General features: G+C 42.3%; 1 protein-coding gene across 1 annotated transcript in view; it reads right to left on the bottom strand.

Moving 5' to 3' along the window:
• The window catches only part of C5 (complement C5), a 153,152-nt gene that overhangs the window by 109,794 nt on the left and 23,619 nt on the right, over window positions 1–19,739 (bottom strand). Inside the window, exons 6-10 of the mRNA XM_073599551.1 lie at window positions 19,202–19,284; window positions 18,260–18,350; window positions 15,169–15,274; window positions 8,769–8,895; window positions 5,058–5,173 (exon numbers count right to left, since the gene is read on the bottom strand). Coding sequence (XP_073455652.1) covers window positions 5,058–5,173; window positions 8,769–8,895; window positions 15,169–15,274; window positions 18,260–18,350; window positions 19,202–19,284 — 523 coding nt within the window. The remainder of the gene's footprint in view (window positions 1–5,057; window positions 5,174–8,768; window positions 8,896–15,168; window positions 15,275–18,259; window positions 18,351–19,201; window positions 19,285–19,739) is intronic.

Genomic DNA, 19,739 nt, shown 5'->3' with positions numbered 1-19,739 from the left:
CTCATCTGGGAAAGCTGTTCACAAGGTTTAGGAGTGTGTCTATGGGAATGTTTGACCATTTTTCCAGAGGCGCATTTGTGAGGTGGACGAGAAGGCCTGGCTTGCAGCCTCCACTCTAATTCGTCCCAAAGGTGTTTTATCAGGTTGAGGTCAGGACTCTGTGCAGGTCAGTCAAATTCCTCCACCCCAAACTCACTCATCCATGTCTTTATGGACCTTGCTTTGTGCACTGGTGAGCAGTCATGTTGGAACAGGAAGAGGCCATTCCCAAACTGTTCCCACAAAGTTGGGAGCATGAAATTGTCCAAAATGTCTTGGTATGCTGATGCCTTAAGAGTTCCCTTCACTTGAACTAAGGGGGCCAAGGCCTGAAAAACAACCCCACACCATAATCTCCCCTCCACTAAATGATTTGGATTGAAATGATTTTTTTGTTTTGCGGTTTACTACTTTACTTTACTTCCCAATAATACTTATACGTATACAACAGTGATTAATATTGGAATACAATATTCTAATATGATAATAAAAAACATTTATCATTAATTTCTTTAACCACTTCCCTAGTGGCCTATAGTCATATGACGTCCGCAGGAGCACTCTGCCATCCTGGGCAGGTGTCATATGACGTCATATGACATCATATGACGTCCTCTGCTATTCACCGCTCCTGCGGGCCCTCGGGGGTCCGCAGCACGGTGATCGGGGATGAGGCGTGTCCCTTGGACACAGCCCATCCCAGATCAGTGTAAAAAGCCAATAAAAATCGGCTATTTACCACGTGATCGGCTGTGTCCAACCACAGCCGGTCACATGCACTGTCCTCGTGCATGGCGCTCGTGCGCTCCCCTAGAGTGCCGATCGGGGACAAGGCTTATTACTCTGACACAGCCCATCCCCGATCGCGGTAAAGAGCCGATGAAATTGGCTCTATACCACGTGACCAGCTGTGTCCAATCACAGCTGGTCACAGAATGTAAACAAACCGCGGTAACGAGCTGTTACCGGGTTCTCCTCCTCACACACTGATCGTGTGTGAGGAGAAGGTTGTGGCAACAGCTCGTTACCACTTACAGTGTAAACCCCCCCCTATTAATGAGGACCTGTCACCACCCATCAAAGTACCTGTCACCAGCCCATCAAAGTATCTGTCACCAGCCCAGAGTACCCGAGTACCTGTCACCAGCCCATCTGAGTATCTGAGTACCTGTCACCAGCCCATCTGAGTATCCGAGTACCTGTCACCAGTCCATCAGAGTACCTGTCACCATCAGAGTAACCAAATACCTGTCACCAGCCCAGAGTACCCAAGTACCTATCTGCAGCATATCAGATTACTCGAGCACCTGTCTCCAGCCCATCAGATTACCCGGGTAACTATATGCAGCTCATCAGAGTACCCGAGTACCTATCTGCAGCCCATGCCTCATAGAATATACGTTGGTGTGTTCGATTTCCAAAATGGAGTAATTTTGTGGGTAATTCCACTGTCCTGGTGCTCCAGGACCTTCAAAAGTGTGATAGGAAGGAATGAAATTATATGTGTAATTTATGCTCCTAGAACGCCTGAAGGTACTACTTCAATGTTGGACCTCTGTATGTGGCCAGGCTGTATAAAAGTCTCACACATGATGTATCGCCATACTCAGGAGGAGTAGCAGAATGTATTTTGGGGTGTACTTTTTGCTATGTACATGCTGTGTGTTAGAAATATCATATAAATTGACAACTTTGTGTAAAAAAAAATAAAAGTTTTCATTTTCTTTCCATGTTTTCCGAAGACTTGTGGAAAAAAAATGAACCATTCAAAAGAATCATTATGTCTCATAGAATATACCTTGGAGTGTTTGCTTTTTCAAAATGGTGTCATTTTGTGGGTAATTCCATTGTCCTGGTGCTCCAGGGCCTTCGAAAGTGTAATAGGTTGTTAGGAAATGTTATGTGTAATTTATGTTCCACAACGCCTGACGGTGCTCCCTGCATGTTGAACCTCTCTATGTGGCCAGGCTGTGTAAAAGTCTCATACATGTGGTATTGCCATACTCAGGAGGAGTAGCAGGCTCTATTATGTACATGCTGTGTGTTAGAAATATCTTATAAATTGACCACTTTGTGTAAAAGAAAAAAATTTTCATTTTCTTTCTACGTTTTTCGAAGACTTTTGGAAAAAAATGAACCATTCAAAAGACTCATAATGCCTCATAGAATATACATTGGGGTGGGTAATTCAATTGTCTTGGTGCTCCAGGACATTCAAAAGCTAGGAAATTTTATGTGCAATCTATGCTCATAGAACGCCTAACGGTGCTTCCTGCATGTTGGACCTCTCTATGTGGCCAGGCTGTAAAAAAGTCACACATGTGGTATTGCCATACTCGGGAGGAGTAGCAGAATGTATTTTGGGGTGTAATTTGAAGTATGCATATGCTGTGTGTGAGAAATAATTTGTTATCATGACAATTTTGTGAACAAAAAAAATCTTTTCTTCCTTATCTCAAGAATTGTGGGAAAAAATTACAACTTAAAAAACTCACTACGCTTCTTACTAAATACCTTGGACTTTCTACTTTCCAAAAAGGGGTCGTTTGTTTTTGTTTTTTTATTTTCCTGACATTTCAGGGCCTCGGTGCATCAGGTGTGATCAATTTTTAATGATTTGCACCATAGCTTGTAGACTCCATAACTTTCACACAGACTTATTTGGGTTATGTTTTACCAAAGATATGTAGCAGTATAAATGTTGGCCCAAATTTATGAACAAAAATTACTTATTTGCAAAATGTTATCATAGAAACTAAAAAAAGTGTTATTTTTTCAAAATTTTAGCTCTTTTTTTCACTTATGTCGCAAAAAAATAAAAAACCCAGAGGTGATTAAATGCCACCAAAAGAAAGCTCTATTTGTGTGAAAAATAAATTTAAAAAATTTTGTTTGGGTACAGTGTTGCATGACTGAGCAACTGGCATTGAAAGTGCGACAGCGCTGAAAGCTGAAAATTGGTCTGGGCAGGAAGGGTGTATCAGGCTCCATTCACACTAGGGCGTTTTTTGATGCATTTTGCATTTTGCAGAAATGCACGGGAATTTTTTAACATGGGTTCCTATGGAACATGTTCACATCAATGCCTTTTTGTTTCTCTGCATTTTTGGAAAGGGTCAGGGACTTTTTTTCATGCAAAATGCAGCGTTTTGCATGTAATAGAATTCAATGGACAAGCATCAAAAACGCAAGTGCACCGTTTTTGCAGCGTTTTTGCAGTGTTTTTGATGCGTTTTTGCCGTTTTTTTTTTTATTTTTTTTTATTTTTTTTTTTAGACTGTAAAAAAAAACTGTAAAAAAAAAAACAAAAACAAAAAAAACGCAAATCGCGGCAAAAACGCCGCAAAAACGCTGCTCAAAAATGTGGCAAGCATGAAAAAAAAACCTCCAAAAACGCTCAAAAGCAACATGCATAGGTGTGAATCGAGCCTAAGTGTCCTGTACTGAAGTGGTTAATAATCACTCTACTTTATCCCTTTCATGCCTAAGCCTATTTTTGACATTTGTTGCTTACATGTTAAAATACAAATTTTTTGCTAGAAAATTACTTAGAACCCCCAAACATTATATATGTTTTTTTAGCAGAGACTCTACAGAATAAAATGGCGATCGTTGCAAATTTTTTTTGTCACACGGTATTTGGGCAGAGGTCTTTCAAAAGCAAATTTTGGGGAAAAAAGACACTTTTATGAATAAAAAAAAAACAAAACAGTAAAGTTAGCCCATTTATTTTTTTTGTATAATGTGAAAGATGATGTTACGTCGAGTAAATAGATAGTAAACCTAACATGTTATGCTTTGAAATTGCGCACAGTCATGGAATGGCGACAAACTACGGTACTTAAAAATCTCCAAAGGCAGCGCTTTTAAAAAAATTTAACAGATACCAGGTTAGAGCTACAGAGGAGGTTTTTTGCTAGAATTATTGCTCTCACTCTGACGATCGCGGCTATACCTCACATGTTTTATTTCAACACCGTTTACTTTGCTGTGCGACCTCACGGGGATGGGGGTGCTTTAAAAAAAAAAATTTCCCTTATTTATTTTTAACATTGTCCCTTTAAAAAAAAAAAATCTGATCACTTTTATTGCTGTCACAAGGAATGTAAACATCTCTTGTGACAGTAATAGGCAGAGACAGGTACTCTTTATGGAGGAATCGGGGGACCCCAAATCGCTCCTTTGCACTTAAAAGTATTCAGATCAGCAAAATCTGCATTTCTCAATATGGTCATTTTTTAAAATCGGTACCATTGGCAGCCAAGTAAACTGGAAGTGACGTTGCTTACGGAATTTTACATCGGAAACCCGATCAGAGCCAAATCCGGCTTCGTTGGAGTCTCAGCCTAGGCGGCAGATGCGCCGAATGGTGGCCCAGGTCTCCTGGTGGGATGGGAAGCCCGGGAAGAGCGGTGAAAGGCGGTGGGAGGGGGGTACGTCCCCTCCCACTCCTTTAGGAGGACAGCCGATTATTTTTCTTTATATGGTATTGTGTTGTTAATTACTGGTGTATATGTAGGAAGTGGTATCAGAAAGTTTTCTAGACTAGCTTTTTAACATGCCAACAGATGGCAGCACAAGACTGCACGCACAGTCACAGGGAGCACCGGCCTTCATAAGTCAGTGTGCCAAAAGACACTGTCCTGTGTACATCAGGAGCTGTGCAACTGCTGCTAATCTGCATACATCAGGAGCTGTGCAACTGCTGCTATTCTGGCCACTTTAGAACAAAGAGCAAACGGGAAAAATGAGATGCTCCAGGACAACAATGCACCCTGTCATCAAGCTCTCCTCACAAGTGAGTTTCTTGCCAGAAACAACATGCTCTCACTTCACACACCATTGTGGAGATCCAGCGCGAATCGCAGAAGTTACCTGACGCCGCTTAAAAAAAAGCCTTCAAGGGACACATTTCAGAAGTGGCAGGAACGCTGCCAATGTATATACATTGTTCTGAAATCATATACATTTATGAAAATGTTTATTTTTAATCAGTGACAGTTTTTTGTAGCACTCACCTTTATATGATAGGGCAGTGTTGGTTTCACAAACAGAGGTGTTGCTATAAGTGTCAGCCTGTAGGGCGTTAAAACATATTTGACATTGGAGTTCTCACTCTCTTCGGACTGGGCACCTGGTGGATACATTAATAATTAAGATAATATACGCTTAGCTAGGTTTACAGCGTGAAATATTCTAATGCTATAACTGTTATAAGCATTGATAAATGACTAGTCTGAATGTGCACAGACCAGTAATTAGGAAATGTATATGTCATTTTGCAAAAAGAAGCTTAACATATTTCTAAACTGAAGAAGAACAATGTAATGTTATTGTAGCTTACCAGTCCTTAGATATGGTGGTTGCATTCATTTTTTTTTTTACCTTGTGATCCCGCCAATAACATGCTTCCTGTCCTAGGGTGACAATGCTTACTCACTCTATATATCTATCTACATAGGCGTGCTCACAGGGTGTGCCAGGTGTGCCTGGGCACACCCTAATCACCCTGTGTGGCACAGATTCCCCCTGTTTAAACCCCTGATATTTCACCAAAGCTCCCTATTGCCCCCCCCCCCCCAAAAAAAAAAAATGGTAAAAAATAAAAAATAAAATACAAATAAAAACTACTGACACCATCCACTGCTCTACTGACGCCGTCAGTATACAGTGGGGCAAAAAAGTATTTAGTCAGCCACCAATTGTGCAAGTTCTCCCACTTAAAAAGATGAGAGAGGCCTGTAATTGTCATCATAGGTATACCTCAACTATGAGAGACAAAATGTGGAAACAAATCCAATCACATTGTCTGATTTGGAAAGAATTTATTTGCAAATTATGGTGGAAAATAAGTATTTGGTCACCTACAAACAAAGAAGATTTCTGGCTCTCACAGACCTGTATCTTCTTCTTTAAGAGGCTCCTCTGTCCTCCACTCATTACCTGTATTAATGGCACCTGTTTGAACTTGTTATCAGTATAAAAGACACCTGTCCACAACCTCAAACAGTCACACTCCAAACTCCACTCGTTTTAGGCTGAACTTCCACTTTAAGGGCTTCCTGTCTGTATTTATTGGTCAGAATTACAGCAAACAAGGAGATCCCCTCACAGGGGTAAGAAACACAGTCCAAATAAAAGTTAAAGCGGTAGTAAACCTACACCTGTAAGGGAAAAGGCATAATGAGCTAGTATGCACCGCATACTAGCTCATTATGAGATACTTACCTTAGAACAAGGCGTCAGTATCTCACCCGGTCCACGCCGAGGGAGCTGACATTTCCCCTCAGCGTGTCTTCCGGGTATCGCGGCTCCGGCGTTGTGAGTGGCCGGAGCTGCGATGTCGTCACTCCCTTGCATGCGTGCGGGAGACTTCTTTCCGGCAAGGTCCGGAGTTTGCTGGGCATGCGCCGCTGCAGTCAGCGGCTCATTGCGAGGGGAATATCTCCTAAACCGTACAGGTTTAGGAGATATTTTTTTTACCTACAGGTAAGCCTTATTATAGGCTTTCCTGTAGGTAAAAGTTTTAAAAATAGGTACAACCACTTTAAGCAAAACGGTTATCAAAGGCCCATCCACACGATAAGAAAAACGTTAAAAAATGTCCGTACGACAAACAATTTGCCGACTATCTGATCATCAGTATAGTGCTTTCGGGAGCCGATTCTGACAACAAAAACTGAAGGTGCAGGCTAGAAAATGTTTATAGTACGCGAACACAACATCTGATTTTCGTTTAATCAGTACAGTTTGAAATGGGAAACGAAAGAATATATTACAATATAATTTAATTGGATAACTCAATTCTTAATTCAATACAATCGCAAACGAAAGAATATATTACAATACAATTCAAAACATTACATCACTTCCGAAGTTGTATTCTGTCGTACGGGAAGTTAAGTAACCTCTTCATTTCCGATATGAGACGCATGCAAAAAAAAAAATCGGACAATCATTCACCTGATATTCTTATGGTGTGCACGAGGCTTTAGTCTCCTGGCTAGTAAATAGGTCTCACTGGGTCTGCTTCAGATCTGCAGACATGTTACCTCACAGCCTGCTTGTCTCCTTTCTCAGCGCCAACAACTGATTAACCCAGGCAAGGACAAGTTATAGCCCAGGGGGGGTGCAGAGTTCCTAATCCCCCCTGCACCCATACCTCCCAACTTTTTGAGATAGGAATGAGGGACATCTATCAGCAAAAGCATGCAGACATACCCTGTTTCCCCAAAAATAAGACCTAGCGTGATTGTCGGTGATGGCTGCAATATAAGCCCTACCCCCCAAATAAGCCCTACCCCGTTTCCCCGAAAATAAGCCCTACCCTTAAAATAAGACCTACAAGGACTTTAACTAGGGCTTATTTGGGGGGTAGGGCTTATAGTGCAGCCATCACCGACAATCACGCTAAGGCCCCTTTCACACTTATACGACTTCAAAGTCACACGATTTTAACGCGATTTCGTGGCTGCTATTTTGCCATGATTTTACCACGATTTTGACGTGATTTTACCGCGATTTGGGAGCAGTACTACTTTGTATGACTTTGCCACAACTTTAGCATTAACCATTCTCAGCTTGTGCTTACAAAGTAGTGCTGAAATCGTGCCTATATTATTCAGGTATGATTTGCATGCTACTTGAGGGTTTAACATTGAGGTCTATGGAGTACAAATCGTATGGAAGTTGGACCAAAGTAGTGCAGGGACTACTTTGAAGTCGGCACCACTTAAAGTCGTGCCAATATGAATGGTAGTCATTGAAAATCATGGAGAATGTCATACAATTTTGCAGTACACAATCGTGGGACAAGTTGTATAAGTGTGAAAGGGGCCTAAGGCCTAAGTTTTCGGATGAAATACGGACATACATGCATCCCTATGGGATAGCGGGTGTCAGCGGATGTACATCCGCAAACACCCGATGTCATCCGGCTCCGCTCTCGTCCGATTCTGCGGACGGAAAAAAATCCTATTTTTCTATCCGTCTGCAGAGCGGATCGGATGAACACGGACAGACGGTCCGTGTTCCTCCGATCCCCCATAGGAGAGAGCGGAGATCTGACAGGGCGGTCCCTGCACAGTGTGTGGGTCCCGCCCTGTCATCTGCCTGCTCAGCTGGGGAAAACGAAGCGATCCCCGCTGAGCAGCGGATGTTCACGGGGCGGATCAACCCTGATCCGTCCTGTGTGAAAGGGGCCTAAGTCTTATTTTCAGGGAAACAGAGTAGGACACACCCCTTGCCATGCCCCCTTAAAGGAGAATTGTACAAAAAATGAAGATTGGTTAAACCCACAAGTGCTTTTTTACCACTACTATTCCTTTATATTGGCTTTTGGAATTTACAAATGCAGCAATTTAGAAATTGGATGAAAGGTTTAGCACTGGGAAACACTTTTTGATAGATGAAGAGTAAATTTTATATACATCTATATAGATCAGACCAAAATGAGGGACACATGAGGAGGAATGAGGCACAGAGGGACATTACTCCAAATCAGGGACAGTCCCTCGAAATCAGGGACAGTCCCTCGAAATCAGGGACAGTTGGGAGCTATGCCTGCACCGTGCTCCAAACCTCTCACTGCCACCCATTTACCTCATGAAGTGCAAAATCCTATGTGGCAGATACACTCCATCCACAACTGACAGGGGCTGTTTGTCACAGCTGTTATTGGTGTTCCCCGCTCTACTCAGTACACATTACATTATTATAAGGTTGATTACCTTCTTCTTCCTCCACTGTTGCTGTTATATACAGGAGAGCCCCTTCCAGGTCTTCCAGCGAAGAGTACTGTAGCTCCGCCACCGAGCGCTCACTGTTAAATTTGAATACAGCCTCCCCATTGGTCATCTGTGTGTTAAAACTATTAGAATTAGGCACTATTATGTGGTCTATTGTGTGGCATAATTGTCACTGGATCACTGAATTAAACAAAAGCAAAAGTACTTATTTGTTCTATTAGGATTGCTATATTATAAGAAATATGAAAATCCCATTGTGTAATAAAATAGACAGTGGATTTTCTTACCACAACATATGTAGTAAGAGTTACCACATTTTACTATATCAAGCCTAAAGTGTGCTATCACATATTATACTATTTTATATATTTCCAGTCCTTTAACCACTTCAGCCCCGGACCATTTTGCTGCCCAAAGACCAGTGCACTTTTTTGCGATTCAGCACAGCGTCGCTTTAACTGACAATTGCGCGGTCGTGCGACGTGGCTCCCAAACAAAATTGATGTCCTTTTTTCCCACAAATAGAGCTTTCTTTTGATGGTATTTGATCACCTCTGCGATTTTTATTTTTTGCGCTATAAACAAAAATAGAGCGACAATTTTGTAAAAAACGCATTGTTTTTCACTTTTTGCTATAATAAATATCCCCAAAAAATATATAAAAAACATTTTTCCTCAGTTTAGGCCAATACGTATTCCTCTACATATTTTTGGTTAAAAAAAAAAAATCGCAATAAGCGTTTATTGATTGGTTTGCGCAAAATTTTAGTGTCTACAAAATAGGGGATAGTTTTATGGCATTTTTATTAATACATTTTTGTTTTTACTAGTAATGGAAGCGACCTGCGATTTTTATCATGACTGTGACATTATGGCGGACACTTCGGACAATTTGGACACATTTTTGGGACCATTGTCATTTTTACAGTGATCAGTGCTATAAAATTGATTATTGTAAAAATGACACTGGCAGTGAAGGGGTTAACCACTGGGGGGCTAGGGAGGGGTTAAGTGTGTCCTAGGGAGTGATTTCAACTGTGCGGGGGATGGGCTGTGTGTGACACATCACTGATCTCTGCTCCCGATCACAGGGAGCTATGATCAGTGACAGTGTCACTAGGCAGAATGAGGAGATGCTTGTTTACATTAGCATCTCCCCGTTCTTCCTCTCTGTGAGACGATCGCGGGTATCCCAGCGGACATCGAGGCCGCGGGACCCGCGATCCTACTCACAGAGCTCACAGCGGGAGCGCGATGGCATGGCGGCAAATTCAAAGGGACGTACAGGTACGCCCATTTGCCCAGCCGTGCCATTCTGCCGACGTATAAGTACATGCGGTGGTCGGCAAGCGGTTAAAGCGGAACTATACTCTCTCAATCAACATTGACTATTTGTAATCCTTTTGCTGCTAGCATCAAAAAATGTATAGGAATGTATAATATATTTGCCCATTTTAAACTTTTTTTTTTACATTTCTTGAGTTACTTCCTGGTTTCCATGCCTAGGCAAATTATGTCATACATCCCAGGAGTCATTAGGAGGGGAGGAGGGGTTTTCTCAGCTGAGCACACCCTCCTGCCTGCCTGCATGCCTAAGCTAAGGACAGATGGATTCCAGGAAGTAAATGCTACATGATTCATCTGCCCCTTATTCAAGATGTGCATGGCCAGAAATGCTAGGAAGTGTCAGTGACGTCCTCCCAGAATTCCGCTCTTACGCGCCCCCTGGGGCACGCACCTGAGAACATCCATGACTGCCGGGTCCAGAGGACCCGATGCACCATGGATCATGGTAAATGGCCGCTAATAGCGGCCGTTTACCACGTGATCGCTCCATCAAATGACGGAGCGGTCACTTGTAAACAAATCGGCATCATGTCATGACGCCGGTTCCTCTCTCCCCTCTGTGTACCGATCGGTACAGTGTGAGAGGAGAGGGGGAAAGATCGGATGGCAGCAGCACTGTGGGCTGGATCTGTAGTGCCCACAGCGCTGCTGTGACAATTGCAGTCACATCCAGCCATCCTCCATAGTCTGTAATATCCTGCAACACCCTGCAACACCCCGCAATACCCTGCAATACTCTGCCATACCCTGCCATACCCTGCCATACCCTGCCATACTCTGCAATACCCTGCAATACTCTGCCATACCCTGCCATACCCTGCAATACTCTGCAATACTCTGAAATACCCCGCAATACTCTGAAATACTCTGCAATACGCTGTAATACCTTGCAATACCCCGCAATACTCTGCAATACCCTGCAATACCCTGCAATACCCAGCAATAGCCCGCAATACTCTGCAATACCCTGCAATACTATGCAACACCCTGCAATACCCTGCAATACTCTGCAATAGCCCGCAATACTCTGCCATACCCTGCAATACCCTGCCATACCCTACAATACCCTACAATACCCTACAATACCCTACAGTACCCTGCAATACTCTGCAATACTCTGCCATACCCTGCAATACTTTGCCATACCCTGCCATACCCTTAAATACTCTGCAATACCCTGCAATACCTCGCAATACCTCACAATACCCTACAATACCCTACAGTACCCTACAATACTCTGCAATACTCTGCCATACCCTGCCATACCCTTAAATACTCTGCAATACCTCGCAATACTTCACAATACCCTGCAATACCCTGCAATACCCCGCAATACCCTGCAATACCCTGCAACACCCTGCAATACCCTGCAATACTCTGCAATACTCCACCATACTCTACAACACCCCGCAATACCCTGTAATACTCTGCAATACCCTACAATACCCTACAATACTCTACAGTACCCTACAATACTCTGCAATACACTGCCATACCCTGCCATACCCTGCCATACCCTACAATACTCTGCAATACCCTGCAATACCCTACAATACCCTACAGTACCCTACAATACTCTGCAATACTCTGCCATACCCTTAAATACTCTGCAATACCCTGCAATACCTCGCAATAACTCACAATACCCCGCAATACCCTGCAATACCCTGCAATACCCTGCAATACCCTGCAATACTCTGCAATGCCCCGCAATCCCCTGTAATACCCTGCAATACCCCGTAATACTCTGTCATACTCTGCAATACTCTGCAATACCCTACAATATCCTACAATACCCTACAATACCCTGCAATACTCTGAAATACTCTGCAATACTCTGCCATACCCTGCAATACCCTGCAATACTCTGCCATACCCTGTCATACCCCGCAATACTCTGCAATACCCTGCAATACCCTGCAATACCCAGCAATAGCCCGCAATACTCTGCAATACCCTGCAATACCCTGCAATACTATGCAACACCCTGCAATAGCCCGCAATACTCTGCAATAGCCCGCAATACTCTGCCATACCCTGCAATACCCTGCCATACTCTGCAATACCCTGCAATACCCTACAATACCCTACAATACCCTACAGTACCCTACAGTACCCTGCAATACTCTGCAATACTCTGCCATACCCTGCAATACTTTGCCATACCCTGCCATACCCTTAAATACTCTGCAATACCCTGCAATACCTCGCAATACCTCACAATACCCTACAGTACCCTACAGTACCCTACAGTACCCTACAATACTCTGCAATACTCTGCAATACCCTGCAATACTCTGCCATACCCTGCCATACCCTTAAATACTCTGCAATACCTCGCAATACCTCACAATACCCTGCAATACCCTGCAATACCTCGCAATACCTCACAATACCCTACAATACCCTACAGTACCCTACAGTACCCTACAATACTCTGCAATACTCTGCAATACCCTGCAATACTCTGCCATACCCTGCCATACCCTTAAATACTCTGCAATACCTCGCAATACCTCACAATACCCTGCAATACCCTGCAATACCCTGCAATACCCTGCAACACCCTGCAATACCCTGCAATACTCTGCAATACCCCACCATACTCTACAACACCCCGCAATACCCTGCAATACCCTGTAATACTCTGCAATACCCTACAATACCCTACAATACTCTACAGTACCCTACAATACTCTGCAATACCCTGCCATACCCTGCCATACCCTGCCATACCCTACAATACTCTGCAATACCCTACAATACCCTAAAATACCCTACAGTACCCTACAATACTCTGCAATACTCTGCCATACCCTTAAATACTCTGCAATACCCTGCAATACCTCGCAATAACTCACAATACCCTGCAATACCCCGCAATACCCTGCAATACCCTGCAATACCCTGCAATACTCTGCAATACCCCGCAATACCCTGTAATACCCCGCAATACCCTGCAATACCCCGTAATACTCTGCAATCCCCTGCCATACTCTGCAATACCCTGCCATACCCTGCAATACCCTGCCATACTCTGCAATACCCTGCCATACTCTGCAATACTCTGCAATACCCTACAATACCCTACAATACCCTGCAATACTCTGAAATACTCTGCAATACTCTGCCATACCCTGCAATACTCTGCCATACCCTGCCATACCCTTAAATACTCTGCAATACCCTGCAATACCTCGCAATACCTCACAATACCCTGCAATACCCTGCAATACCCCGCAATACCCTGCAATACCCTACAATACCCTGCAATACCCCGCAATACCCTGCAATACCCTGCAATACTCTGCAATACTCTGCAACACCCTGCAATACCCTGCAATAGCCCGCAATACTCTGCAATACCATGCAATACTCTGCAATACCCCGCCATACTCTACAATACCCCGCAATACCCTGCAATACCCTGTAATACCCTGCAATACTCTGCAATACCTTGCCATACTCTGCAATACCCTGCCATACCCTTAAATACTCTGCAATACCCTGCAATACCTCGCAATACCTCACAATACCCTGCAATACCCCGCAATACCCTGCAATACTCTGCAATACCCTGCAATACCCTGCAACACCCTGCAATACCCTGCAATAGCCCGCAATACTCTGCAATACCCTGCAATACTCTGCAATACCCTGCCATACTCTGCCATACCCTGCCATACCCTGCCATACTCTACAATACCCTGCCATGCTCTGCAATACCCTGTCATACTCTGCCAGACCCTGCAATACCCTGCAATACTCTGCCATACCCTGCAATACCCTGCCATACCCTGCCATACTCTGCAATACCCTGCCATACCCTGCAATACCCTGCCATACTCTGCCATACTCTGCAATACCCTGCCATACACTTTTATAGCGTCGCCTATGGGGATTTTTAAGTAGCGAAGTTTGGCGCCATTCCACGAGCGTGTGCAATTTTGAAGGGTGATATGTTAGGTATCTATTTACTCGGCGTAACTTCATCTTTCACATTATGCAAAAACATTGGGCTAACTTTACTGTTTTGTTTTTTTTTTAAGCATAAAACTGTTTTTTTTCCAAAAAAAAGTGTTCGAAAAATTGCTGCGCAAATACCGTGCGAGATAAAAAGTTTGTTTTGGGGTTCTATGTAATTTTCTAGCAAATAAATGATGATTTTTACATGTAGGAGAGAAAAGTCAGAATTGGCCTGGGTGCTCCAGAACGCCTGAAGGTGCTCCCTGCATGTTGGGCCTCTGTATGTGGCCACGCTGTATAAAAGTCTCACACATGTGGTATCGCCATACTCGGGAGTAATAGCAGAAAGTGTTTTGGGGTGTAATTTGTGGTATGCATATGCTGTGTGTCAGAAATAACCTGCTAATATGACAATTATGTGAAGAAAAAAAAAAGAAAAAAAATCTTGATTTTGCAAAGAATTATGGGAAAAAATGACAACTTCAAAAAACTCACCATGCATCTTTCTAAATACCTTGGAATGTCTTCTTTCCAAAAAGGGGTCATTTGGGGGGTATTTGTACTTTTCTGGCATGTTAGGGTCTCAAGAAATTAGATTAGGCTGTCTTTTCACAAAGACCAAACAATGTACACCAATTTGTACTTATTTTTAGCAAAGATATGTAGCAGTATCAATTTTGGCCAAAATTTATGAAGAAAAATTACTAATTTGCTAAGAACAGAAACAAAGAAAAATTCATTTTTTTTACAGAATTTTCAGTCTTTTTTCTTTTATAGCACAAAAAATAAAAAACCCAACGGTGATTAAATACCACCAAAAGAAAGCTCTATTTGTATGAAAAAAGGACAAAAATTTCATATGGGTACAGTGTTGTATGACTGAGTAATTGTCATTCAAAATGTGAGAGCACCGAAAGCTGACAATTGGTCTGGTTAGGAAGGGGGTTTAAGTGCCAAGTGGTCAAGTGGTTAAATAGCATTTTTGGTTTGTGCTGCTCAGATACAGTGTAATTCTGCTTTACCTACTGCATTGCTGGACTATAGGGTCAGCAATTATTTTGTCTTTTACCTGCAACACGTCTATTGATTTTGCCATCAACTTCTTCTCTCCACCTATAAGTAACCCATAACGAATGAAGGCTTTTCCTTTCTCCACTATTCTGCCATAATAATATCTATAAAATGAGAGGAAATAACCTCATGTGAATGTGACACAAAAAAATAAATAAAATCAAGACAAGGCAACAGCACAATGATCCCTCCTAGTTCAATCCTTAAAGTAAACATCTGGCCAGGCTATGGGCATCAAAGTATTTATATACTCCTAACAAGCAGTAATCTAGCTATGAAGCAAGTCCTCACTAACCTCTGAAGTAGTGGCATTGTGGAGCAATTCATTCTGAAATTTCACAGCAGAAATACTAAAGTTCTCCCAACAGCTCAGCTCCTATTCCCTTAGGCTCCGTTGACATCTAGGCGTTTTTGGTTGATTTTCTGATCTAAGCCTCAGCTCTAAAAACGCCCAACAAGACAAATCCCATTCATTTTATTGGCCCCTGTTCACATCTGAGCATTCTGTCGCCTTAAGCAAAACGCCCGTCGCTCAAAAAATTACATGAGCTTATTTTGTGGCAGATTACAGGTGTTTTACTGCTTTTCATTGGTCACCTGTCAAATCAAAATGCCTGCACAACGCTGCAAAAACGTTGCAAAAATGCCAGAAAAAACAGCTGTAAATATAGCAATGCCTAGATGTGAATGGAGCCTTAGGTGACGCATTCTTCTAATCTCTGATTTAAATACAGAGCAGGACAGGTGCTCTGGGAGAGGGAGCAGGGTGAGAGGAGATGCTGAGAGAATGACTTGAACAACTTCAGCACTTCTGCTCTGAGCTTTGAGGATAAGGTTATACAGTGTCTGCAGCTACAGAGGTCAGAGAGGGCTTAATAAAAGCATGTTTTTTGATTAGTAAGAATATGTATATGCAAAAATTATATAAGTGCGCAACCCATAAATACTCTGTGATAAGATCAAATGTCATACAATATATATGTATAAAGATATTAAAAATAATATATTCAATAAATCCACATTAAGTCCATAAGAAAAGGGGAAAAATTAATAAAATAAATGAAAAAAAGTCCAATTACATGTGCTCTTGTAGGTGAAAAGTGATACATCCGAATCTCCAAATTAAATCATAACGAATTTTGTTGAAACTCGTTAAATTTAATTTCGTATATTCATTTTCTAATTAATTAAAAATTTTCGGATTTCGACTCAAATTCGGATCGGTCGAAAAATGATCGACCGATTTGAATTCTTTTTGAAGAATAGCTGGTTGTTAAGGAGCGGGCCAGGAAGCCAGGCCACTGTGTCCTTAACAACCGATGACTCATCAGCTGTCAGTGGGCTTACCCACTGACAGATGAATGTAAACAAAAGAATGTATAGAAAATTCAGAAAACAAACAGCGTGCCCCCCCCCCCAATCCATACCAGGCTCTTGGGGGATGGTATGGATTTTAAGGGGAACCCCATGACAAAATGTAAAAAATGGGGTGGGGTCCAAAAAAAATGGGGTGGGGTCCCCCCAACATTCATACCAGACCCTTATCTGAGCATGCAGCCTGGCAGGTCAGGCAGGGGGCTTTGCCCCCCTCCCCCCAAAGCACCTTCTCCCCATGTTGATGGGGACAAGGGCCTCTTCCCCGCAACCCTGTGCAGTGGCTGTGGGGGTCTGCAGGTAGGGAGCTTATCGTAATCTGGAAGCTTCCTTTAACAAGGGGGCCCCCAGATCCCGTCCCCCCTATGTGAATGAGTATGGGGTACAGAGTACCCCTACCCATTCACCAAAAAAGTGTAAAAGTGAGTAAAGACACAACACTAGTTTTTGACAATTCCTTTGATAAAAAATAAAAAACAATGTCCCCAGATGAAGTACCATCATCAATCACCCCACCCGCCACACTTCCGGACCCAAAAAAAGAAGAAAAAAACTTTCCGGTCTTGTGGAAGGCTGCCACCGACTGCCTGCTTCTCCTCCTGACATTTCTTAAATAACTAAGGGGCGGAGTCACCTGATGTCATCTGGTGACTCCGCCCCCTTGTGACATCAACAACCCAGCGTGCCTTGGTCGATGATGTCACAATAAGGCGGGGCCACCCGGTGACATCGCTGGGTAGTCCCGCCCCTTAGCTATTTAAGAATTGTTAGACGGAGGAGCTGGCAGTCGGCGGAAGCCTTCGACGAGACCGGACTTTTTTTTTTTCTTTTTTCAAGTCCAGCAGTTGCGGCAGGCTGGGTGATTGATGATAGATCGATCATTTTTGACCAATATGAATTTGAATCGTTCAGAAAATTTGGAATTCGTTAGAAAATTAATAAAAAACAAAATTTAGCCAAACTAATTTAAACAAATTCCGAAAAGTATCGTTGAGGCGAAATTAGTGACATAACGAATGTATTCGAAATTAAACAAATTTTTCCGTTCTGCACATGTCTAGTGAGCACACCAGGGTCAGGCAGAGCAAGGACCTCACAGTGTTAGTAAATGATCATATATTACTGAGCCTCGTGCTAGAAAAGATGTGCATGGCAGGATATACTGGAAATAAGGCTACATTCACACTGGAGCATAGCATATTCAGGCAATTTTCAAGTATCTTTTGTGATTTTTGCTGTGTCCCACAGGAGCTACTTTGGGGCAGCAGCATGTGTTTTTGCCCCCTAAACTTTGATTATAGGATCACCCCAAAAATATGCATAACACGCATTCATCCATGTTTTTCATGTGCTCTCCTTGAGGCCTATGACACCAAAAACACCCGAAAAGAAGCTCCTGTAATTTTTCAAGCAACAGGCTCCTGAATGCCCAGGTGTGAACAGGGATCATTTAAAACATTGTGATTTTTCGCTTCGAGCTACAAAACGCTAAGGTGTGAATTGGGCCTAAATGCAGTGATGAGTCATTCCAGCTGATTTGTGAATACTGCAGCACACAAATACATGTGTTCATTTTTTTTTTTTCATTTTTTTTTTGTAGCAACAGATTTGCTTTTATTCTTCAACTTAAACTAAGAGGATAACACATGGAATCTGAAGCTATGGGCAGCAGTGTAGCTGTTCTGAAAAAACAATGTTATAATGTCACAACCTACTTTGCTTTTACAGTGATAGAGAAATCGTTGAAAGTGTCATAGCTGATAAAATTGCGTTCCGGTTTAATGGTGACAAAGAACCTTGGTAGAACTGCAAGACATAAAAAGATATGTTAGGATACAGAATTCATAGGAGAATCATTTGGAGATGGAATATATTTTTTTATTGGTTGTGATTAAAGCTGATGTTCCCCTTAGGCCCCTTTTACACATGCGGATCAGTTCAGTCAAGTTTAAAAAATAACAACAACAAAAAAATGGATGTTTACATCAGTTTTTTTATCTATTTTTAATGCATTTTAACATCAGTCTTTTATGTCCGCCAGCTACAGTGCATAGCCACTTGAGTCCCAAAGCCAGTTTTTCATGCAAAAATGGACCGTTTTGTCATTTACAAACTTTTTTTCATCTGATCCAGGGGTTTTTTTACTGGAAAAAAAATAGGGCTTTGATCCGTTCCAAAAAACAGATGTTGACGGAAGTGAATGTAAAGTGAATGTAAACAGATGTAAATGGATGATCATCCATTCACATCTGTTTATCCATAAGGATGCAGTGATGTCCGTTTTTCATAACTCAACGGATGGATAAAAAAAACGACAAACGGTCTGTATGTGTGAAAGGGGCCTCATTCATGCTGCTTATTATATTTATTACTTTCCTTTTCCCCTTTGTATGTCCTGCCTACCCCACTATTACATCTGTACATAATGCCCATTGGAATCACCTTTGCTTGGTTGTACCGTATAGTCATGTACAGTGCAGCCCACATTAGCTTCAGAACAAATGTTGTATATACACAAGGAAAACTAGACCGTTTAGCCCCCATCCTAATAACCCCAGAATGAAAGATATGATGTTTCAGCACACAGGAAATTGTGTGATCCCTTTGAGATGTACTGGTGCAGTTCTAATTTAACAGGATCTTCAGAAATAAAATACCGTATTCCTTTACTTCGAACTTCACCAAACTGGAGGTTACATAATCGGATTCATAGGCAGCTTCTATACTCCACAAACCATATCTATGCAGGAAAACAAACATTTTCAGTGCAGGAAAACAAACATTTTCAACATGTATACTTGTGTTGTGTACATTTCCATTATTAAAGGGCAGGGCTTTTTTTGGTGGAACTCAGTTCCACCACCTCTGGCTCAGGCCCTTTGGTGCCTGCTCACCACAATCACTTGTAAACACAGAAGTCCAGTTTCTGTGTTTACAAGCGACAGCTCTGCACTCTGTGTGTAACCCCCATGAACTCTGCACTCTGTATGTAATGCAATCCTGATATTTAATGCCCCTTTAAGACCCTTCTACTGTTTGTGAAATATGACCACACCCACTATTTGATGTGATTTGGAGGGTGTGTGTGGGGGCAGGGATTTTGGGGGTCGTGGTTGAGTTCCAGCACCTATTGTTTGAGAAAAAAAGCCCTGTTAAAGGGTATGTAAAGCCAAAATTTAAACCCTCTATCAAATT

Source organism: Aquarana catesbeiana, linkage group LG09 (genome assembly GCF_042186555.1).
Source record: "Aquarana catesbeiana isolate 2022-GZ linkage group LG09, ASM4218655v1, whole genome shotgun sequence".
Taxonomy (NCBI): domain Eukaryota; kingdom Metazoa; phylum Chordata; class Amphibia; order Anura; family Ranidae; genus Aquarana; species Aquarana catesbeiana.
This window is presented reverse-complemented; position numbering and strand designations above follow the sequence as displayed.